Consider the following 8,682-nt stretch of genomic DNA (forward strand, 5'->3'; position numbering starts at 1 on the left):
CTGCTCAGCGGGGAGCCTGCTTCCTCCTCTCTCTCTGCCTGTCTCTCTGCCTACTTGTGATCTCTGTCTGTCAAATAAATAAATAAAATCTTGAAAAAAAAAAAAAAGACAAGTCTGTCCCTGTCTTAATAACCTTGGACAGGAGGTCAACTTTATGATGATAAGATATAGAAAAAATACAATTTAATTTTTATGGAAGTAGGTATGAATATTTGTGATCCCTTCCCTTTCATGGTCTGAAAACAATCTGTAGTGCCTTGCCAAGGACTTGTCTTTCCAAATTACCTATGTAAAAAGAATTTCAACTTTCCTCATCAGTAGCGATTGATCAGGGGAGGCAACATTCATCTGGTTCCTCATTATGTTTTGTAATCAAAGCTGAATTAAATGAAGGTCTTAAGCGTTTGCTTCCACAATGGTCATTTGTGCACCCACCTGGCCTGGTTTTCAGATCGTCAGTCTAAGGACAATGTGATGTGCACAGCACTCAGTTGGTTCCTGTGATGACCGGGCCTTCATCAGCTTGGACATTTGGGGGGCATCCTCTTTTTCCCAGTAGCTGGGCCCTGAGACATGGAGACAATGGAATAAATGAAAACTCCATACAGCCCCTTTTCTGGGCTCTTCTTATCACCAAGCTATTCAGGTCACTTTATTTTGGGAAATAAGCAATCCTACAGCTCCTGCTTTTCTTCTGTCTGCCTCACACCTCTTCCATGCAAGCCTGAGTATTCTTCTGAGAGGTGCTGCATCTAGTTGTGTATCTAAAGTGAAGCTTTGGGGCACCTGGGTCATTAAGCATCTGCCTTCGGCTCATGATCCCAGGATCCTGGGATCGAACCCCATATTAGGCTCCCTGCTCGGTGGAACGCCTGCTTCTCCCTCTCTCTCTGCTGCCCACCACCACCCCCGCCGCCACTTGTGCTCTCTCTTTCATTGTCCCTCTCTGTCAAATAAACAAATAAAATTTTAATAAATAAATAAATAAATAAATAAATAAATAAAGTGAAGCTTGGAAGGGTATGTGGGCACACGTTGGGCACAAGGGTGAAAACAGAACTCTGATATCTTAAAAAAAAAAATAGAATAGGGCCAGCAGTAGAGGGGCAGTTACTTCTGATTTCTGGTTATAGAGGCCTATATAGAGTTGGGGGCTGGCAGACCATAAACACTGGAATAAATGAGGTGGAGAGAATATAAGAGAAAATCTACTTTGCTTGTTTGTTTATGAATTTTAACACTTGTAAGAGTCATTTATGTCATGGCAACACAGATGAAATGCTACTCTTTTGGCCTGGAGATGCTAATCTTACCAAAAACATTTCTAAGGCACCATCTGCAAAGTGCCCAAGAGCTCTGAGGACACAGGTGTTGGGAAGCTTGGAGGGTTAAGAACAGTGGTGCTGGTACATTGCATCCTGGGAAGTTTAGCTCCCCAAAGCAAAGCCATTTGGGCTGGTTGGAGAGAAAGAACCTAGCAGATGTACAGGAGAGTTGCTCATTCTTTCCATTCAGAGTCCTAGAAAAACACATACAAAGACACTTTTAAGTGATTACAGTCTAGTAGATTAATAAAGGAAGATCAGGCAAAGCAGAGTGGTCCATAACTATACAAAATAAAACTTTGTAAGAGAGGCTGGGGAAGTCTTTTTTAAAAAGTGGTATCTGAATTGGCTTTTTTTAAGAAAAAGTGGAACTTGCCAAGACAGGAAAAATATCACCTACACAGTGTATGTTGTCAACAAAGGCCTCCGTGGAAATGGCAGCTATGTGGTTTAACTTCCCTAAGACACATAAGGAAGAGCCATCAGAGAGCAGATCAGAAAGGCAGATTGAAATCGAATTGGGGAAGGCCTTGAACGTCAGTTGAAGACCCTGGACCTTATTCTCTAGGCAACAAGGAAGAATGAAGTGGTGCTGAGGGGACTGACTCTCCGTTCAGGCACGACTCACTAGCTGTGCAGTGATTTAGGGCTTCTCTGGGGACCTTTTACATGAGCTGGTCCCTGCGGGGTGTCCTAGCCCCCCTGGACTTCTCAGCTGACGTGACTCCTTTATGGAGTTTACCGTAGTTAATTGGCAGTTTTCTGCACCTCGCCTTTCAAAGAAAGATGTTACGATACAGCCTTTGTCTTATAAGCATTAGAACATATTTTAAAGCATATGAGGATATATCAAAACATCTGAAGATGTATCCGGTATTTGCCCAACAGAGATCATTGATTCTGCAGTGTGTGCCAAATTATATGAAACATTCATTTAGTATATAAAAATAATGTTTTGGTGTTTCTTCAGATATATTTTCATTTCTGCTGATGTCTGCCTTGGGTCTCACAGTTTTCATTCTGTTTTCTGACTTTCAAGATATATACCATGGAATGGAGGTAAGAGCTATTCATTATCACATCTTCAGTGACTCACATGTGCAATGGAACTATATCTGCACTGTTAATTATTACCATATTCTCTCTGATATTTTAATATTGTGAGGTTCTTCTCATTCACTAAAACAACAAAGAGCTTACCTGGCTCTCCCATATGCGACCCTCTGATTGTTTTCAGATGATCTGTATTTTCAGTCATGGACATTTATCTCTTCACACCTAAAATACTATGTGTGGATATTTTATCCTTCCATGTTATACTAATACAATAAATTAATCTATTAACACAATAATAACTAATTCTTCAAGTTTAGTTTTTTTAACATATAGTAGAAATCCTTTATGATGTAGTTGTAAGGAGTAAGGAAAAGTAGACGTACAGGCCAATCATATTCTCTCTGTCAGACATGGACTGCAGGGAGTTTTATTTCAGTGGACATCATTTAATCTGGGGTGCAGTGAGTTAAAATAAAATTTATCAAGAGGTCATTGAATCCATTCTTGGAGCCAGACTTGTGGGAGAAATAAAAAAAAAAAAGAGGATTGACTCTTGATTTGCAATCTATAGTTTTGTTGTGAAGATGAGTCCCACTCAAGAGATATGATGATGTAGTAACATGAGACCACCCATGCTTCAACAGGGTGTAACATAGAAGTGAGAACATAGGAAGGAGGAGTTCTCACGGGGCCTGTGTCTATCATGGGAGGCTTCATGGAGGAGGCACAATGTGATCTGTGTCTAGAGGATAGGCTAGGTTTTGCTAGGTAAAGGGTAGGGGTATTTCCAACCAGGAGAACAGCCTGAGCACAAGCAGAGAGGGCTGGAAGAATCTCTTTTGTCTTGGAAATGCAAAAGAATGTAGGGTGGCAGAGATAAAAATCAAAAGCCAGACTTGTTTCACAGAACACCTGGAAGACTGGCAAAGATGGCAGCACCGTGCTGTGGAATGTGATGAAGGCATGGCTGGATGGAGAGGGTCAGGGAAGTTGGGCTCTCTTCTGAAAGCAACAGGGAGTCATTGAAGATATCCAAACAAGTTTTTTTCAGCAGAGTTTTTAAGGATGACTAATTAGATGATGGCAGGAAGGCTACATGCTAGAGCCAGAGAGGCTGTGGACAGAGACGCAGTTAGGAAGTGAAAACCTAGATCATTTAGTCACTTACCATACATTATGAAGCTTTAGCGCATGCTTGGCACTAGGGCTCCAAAGATGAGTAATATGTGGGCACCCCTCTCAAGTAGTTCAGGGACTAGGAGGGAAGACCATCCCACAAGCAGATGATTCCAAAGCAATATGACAGGTGCCGTCCAAGCCAAGAGATGGAGAAGAGACCTCCAAGATGAGGGCAGGGCCACAGGGAGGGCAAGGGCCAGGTTCTCCACTGGGATCTGACCCCCTACCACACCTTACAACCCTCTCCAGACAGCCTGCTCCCAGGCTGTGTCTCACAACCTCAGAAAGTCTGTCTGTACTTGGGGAAAAAAATAACAAAGTGTTACTTTGAAATACCCCATATCAGACTAGGGGTGAGAATTGCAAGTGAGCTTCTAGACATGGTGAAAGGTCTGTGGGTTTAGTCCTAAAGGCAGCTCAATCCCCGTCCTTTACTTTGGGTCAGAAGGGCTCTGTGTGAATAGTCTCTTGCTATGGATGCAGCATGAGAAGTTGTAGTGTTCACACCTATTACCTAATTTTATTTGGTGCACCCTTTAGTCCTTAAAAGGAGGTGGGTTGAGTGGGTTCAAATTCCATCAAGCCATTAGATTTAGTGCTAGGACCATTTGTTCAGAAAATTTCCACCTAGTTTCAAAAGCAACTTGAATCTCTTTCCCCTATATGTTTTACTCATACATCAGTATTACTAAAAGAATAATCTCCAGGTAGATTTTACTTTGGGAGGATTAGAAGTAATAGTATTATTAAATGAACAACTTCGTCTTGTGTTCTCTTTCCTATTTTTGAAAAGATAAAAATGAAGAGAGACACGCAGGTTCCAAAGTGCTTTGTCTCATGTGTGTGACCGAGAGCACATTTTCCAAAGTCTCTGTCAGGCAGTCAAGGGAGTACAGGCCCAGAGGCAGTCAATTCTCATTTGCATTCTGGCTCTGCCATTTATTGATTGGCTTTGAATCCTTGGGCAAGTTACTGACCTCATCCGTGAAGTGGAGAAAGCCATGCCCACCCTCCAAGCTCAGAGACTTGTTACAAATATAAATTAATTAATATAAATATATATTAATTAATATAAACAAGATCATTAAGATATTTTGTTTGAAAATGGAAGATATGCAAAGCATAAAGGTAGTATTTCTTTTTTTAACAGCTCATCCCAACCCTGACATCATGGAGGGTTTCAGTTTTGGTGGTAGCCCTCATCCAATTCTGTGTGGCCTTCTTTGTAGAGGTAAAGTGATTTCTATACATCTCTTACTTTCTTTCTAGGGGAAAAAAAGGTATCATTCTCAACACATGCCTGTTTTTTAATGCAACCTCTTTTGTCCCCAAAAGTGATAGTTATTAAGGTTTTGTAAAAGCTGTACATGCTCTCTTTGGGGGAAATTCCATGGAGAGTGATCTAAAATCTCTAAAGACTGGATAGAAGTGCTTTTAGGATCTGTAGCATAGAAAGCAAAACATTAAATTAACTCTAATGTAATCTCCCATGAAGGCATTATATTATACTTTTCTAGTATTCTCATGAGCTAGTAGAGAGAAGACCAGGTGACCTACTAGCTCTAAAATTCAATGAGACCTTTCGAGTGAAGAGCTATCTTCAGAAGGGCTTCCTTAATTAAGAGAGAAAGGAAGCCATTTCTCATTTTAGTCAATTCTTACCCTTGAAAGTCTTCCTCTATAGCATTTTTCATCTACTCAGTGTCACGAAATGACTTCACCTACTCAGTGAAAGTTTCAGGCACTATTGTTTTTTTTAAAGGGATAGTTAAAAAAAAAAAAGATTTATGTATTCTAAGTCCCTTGGGGAAAGGGATCGACCAAATTTTAAAAAAATACATACACACGCACACACACCGATACATATAACTGTATATAATGGTATAAAATTTCTCGTACTCTTTAAGGAATTCCATTTTTGAGCCTATATATTTTTAAATAAGCCAAAAGGAGAAAGAAAACTTATGTGTATGAAAGTATTCATTGTAGTATTATATCAGGTATTATCTCAGTATTATCTGAAATTTTAGACTCAACTCATGCATTCAAAAATAGAGATGCTGGTTGTTTAAATAGTTATACAACAATTTGATAAATTTGATAAACTGTATATGATAACAGGTCTAGCATAACCAAAAGTGGAATGCAAAATTTGACTTCTATTATGAAGAAAAAAAAAGAGAGCACCCCCCCACCCCTGAATGGAAAACAAAACCCATTGGAGTTTTGGAGTTTATCCATTCATTCAGCAAACCATTATGTAGCACCTCCTATGTGGCACGTGGCAGATAGCAGTGATTTTTTTTTTCTTTCCTTGATTTTGAGTGCATTATTTTGTTATTATTTCAGTCTGGCAGTAAAATAATTCTAAGTGAATCAGCAGCCAGGATTTAACTAGAAAATCTGTAGAAATGAAAGGCTGTAAGCTTTGGGCAGATTTCTCTCAAGCACTCTTCTTCCTCAAAGAGAAGAACCAGGGGGAGCTGCTAGACATCATGGGGACAGCAGGAAGGAGAAGCTGCTTCAGAAGCAGCAGTACTAAGCACATCTCATAGGAAGACCTGGGGGAGCAGAGTGCGGTGGTGAGCAAACTGGCTGCAGGGAAAAGTAGGCTCATAATTTCGTTGTTTTCTCTACCTGATTTCTCAGGATGTCATCCTTCAAAACCAAAAGCTCTGGCTATGGATCAAAAAAGAATTTGGATTCTCTTCTAAAAGTCAATATAAAAACTGGCAGAAAAGGCTGGCAGAAGATTCCACCTGGCCTCCTACACACAGAACAGATTATTCAGGTGATGGCAAAAATGGATTCTACATTAACCTCGGCTATGAGGACCATGAACAGATTCCAAGAGCAAAACTCGAAATGGGAGGCCAAAGCACAGAACAGCATTTTTGGACGAGGCTGTAGTCAGAATTGTCGTACTTGCTTCACAGCATCTCCTTGTTCCCTGGAAAATGGATCATAGTCTATCCTTATCTTTTCTCTCTCCATTGGATGATTCAAAGGGTGTTTCTCAATGTACTGAACCTTGCAAAAGAGAATTTTAAATATGATTATTTGGACTGTATTCTCTCCTATTGAGGAAAAAAAAATGCACTTCCTGGATTACCTTTTTTTTTTCCCCCCTAATAAACTAGTCACATTGCATAGCATTATCCTGTCTAAAATGCACAGGTTTTCATGGTAGTGAAATTAGGAGTATGAACATTGGTAGAACAAAGGAAAATTGAAGACCAGTTTAATGTTTGAAAGTTTCAATAATACATTTTTATTTGCTTCTCCAGAAATAAAAGAATTTGGGGGAAAAGACTTTCTCTCAATAAATCATCGTAAGTTTAATCTTCTATTCACTTGCAAAGATCATTTATGTGCATATCTTTTCCCAAGGTCACAAAATTCCTCTTTTTGCTTCTTTTGTATGGCTTTAATGGAGAAGCAAGAATTGACATTTACTTCAGAAAAGTCAACACTAACTCTGGTAGTATAGGTGAGGAGAGTGAAGGAGATGTCTGTTAATTGTCTATAATCTTGGCTTGGGCACAACTTATATCTAAGCAAACTCCACCAATGTTGGCATCTTCCAAAGGATATGGTTTTGGGCTCAGAGAGCAAGAAAATCCTGGGTAAATCACAAAGATAATGGGATAACCTTTTAAAATGTACTTTTAACTTAAAGAAGCATGGCACTTCTATTTACTTTTTGCTACTGACAGATTAAACCTCAAGTACTAAGTTGAAAAGTTGGCTCAAAATCAGCATTGCTCATCTTAAAAACAATCCTGGGGAAGGGACCCATGATGTTTGTATCTACAGCATGACAATTATCAAGCTGCTAAACAACCTTAAGTTCCATTTCATCTTTTTATTATCTTAATCAATTATTAATGGCCACAGGAATGGTAAATCTGCAGATATATGCTGCACACTATTACCTTTAATATATATCCACCTCACTGTGACCTTGAGAGGACATATATCCCCAGTGAACATTTTAAATTAACTACTAGTCATTTTTTGTAAAAATAAATCTGATTTTGCCAATTTAACAGATTTCTAGTGGCTCATAGGTGATTAGTTAGCCAGTTCTATCCCATGAGTGCCAATTATGTGCCAAATACTGTGGGATGTATGGATTCCATACACCTTCACGATTCTGGAATCTTTAGGATTGAAAAAAATGTTAACATTTCAGCAATGCATTGCTCTAAATAGTATTTTTTACTATGTTATTCAAGCCAGTAGCATAGGTGCCAATTCCTATAGGAATAAAGCCTTTATATTTACATTTTATTTGCTTTTTAACCTTTTCTTTGGTGCACAGCTTTGGAGAATGATAATTTTTAAATGTGTTTCATTTAGTGATTACCAATGAAAGAACAAAAGATGAAAAGGATTTTTAGATTATGATTAAGAAATGTATGTCAACCTAAAATATATGACAGCTCAGGTTCCTTGAACTGGCATATCTGTAATTAGTAATTTGACCTTTAGAATCAGAGATTCAACTGATACACCATGACATTTAGATGACATAAAAAGATTTTTTTTAAACTTTATTAAATAAATGTACAACTTCTCCCACCCAATTTTTCCAATAACCTATTTGTTACCTGATAGATGATGATATTTATTTCACTCATCCTTTTGTGTGGAGGGGGTACATAATAAAATTGAACTCTACACTTGGCTTTGCTAAAAGTACGCTCAGAGAAAGGTTTAATAGTTTTGGAAGAAATGTTTGATAAAAGCACAATGAGCATGATCATCTATCAATGATTACCTATAGGAAACACAACCTGTACAGTCTTAAGTTGCCCATCATCAAGACTGGCCATTTTTATGGAAAGACTGATAACTAACTTTGTGAGCTTTCCTTTCAGGGTAAAAACCAATGGAGTCTGAATGCTACTTACCTGAAAAGGTTTCCTTAAATTCAATTTAAAGGTGCATTTGTGACATAGCATAGCTATAACTGTCTTCTGGAGTGGAAATGTCTAGAAATGTTTGACTTGAGGGTCCTCAGGAGGTCCTCTCCTTCTCCAGTTCAACTCCCTCTCCTCTCCCATTGGTTAGCATGGTAATCCCACCACACTCAAGTCTCCTGCCTTGGGTAAGATTT

General features: G+C 38.8%; 1 protein-coding gene across 3 annotated transcripts in view; it reads left to right on the forward strand.

The window, feature by feature from the left end:
* ATP13A5 (ATPase 13A5) overlaps window positions 1-6,877 on the forward strand; it is a 105,169-nt gene extending 98,292 nt beyond the window's left edge. For all 3 annotated transcript variants that reach the window (XM_032337717.1, XM_032337725.1, XM_032337731.1), the window contains 3 exons: window positions 2,296-2,384; window positions 4,711-4,791; window positions 6,210-6,877. In XM_032337717.1, coding sequence (XP_032193608.1) covers window positions 2,296-2,384; window positions 4,711-4,791; window positions 6,210-6,470 — 431 coding nt within the window. In that variant the 3' untranslated portion in view covers window positions 6,471-6,877. The remainder of the gene's footprint in view (window positions 1-2,295; window positions 2,385-4,710; window positions 4,792-6,209) is intronic.
* The last annotated feature ends 1,805 nt before the right edge of the window (window positions 6,878-8,682 follow it).

The sequence above is a fragment of the Mustela erminea genome, chromosome 1, assembly GCF_009829155.1.
Source record: "Mustela erminea isolate mMusErm1 chromosome 1, mMusErm1.Pri, whole genome shotgun sequence".
NCBI lineage: Eukaryota > Metazoa > Chordata > Mammalia > Carnivora > Mustelidae > Mustela > Mustela erminea.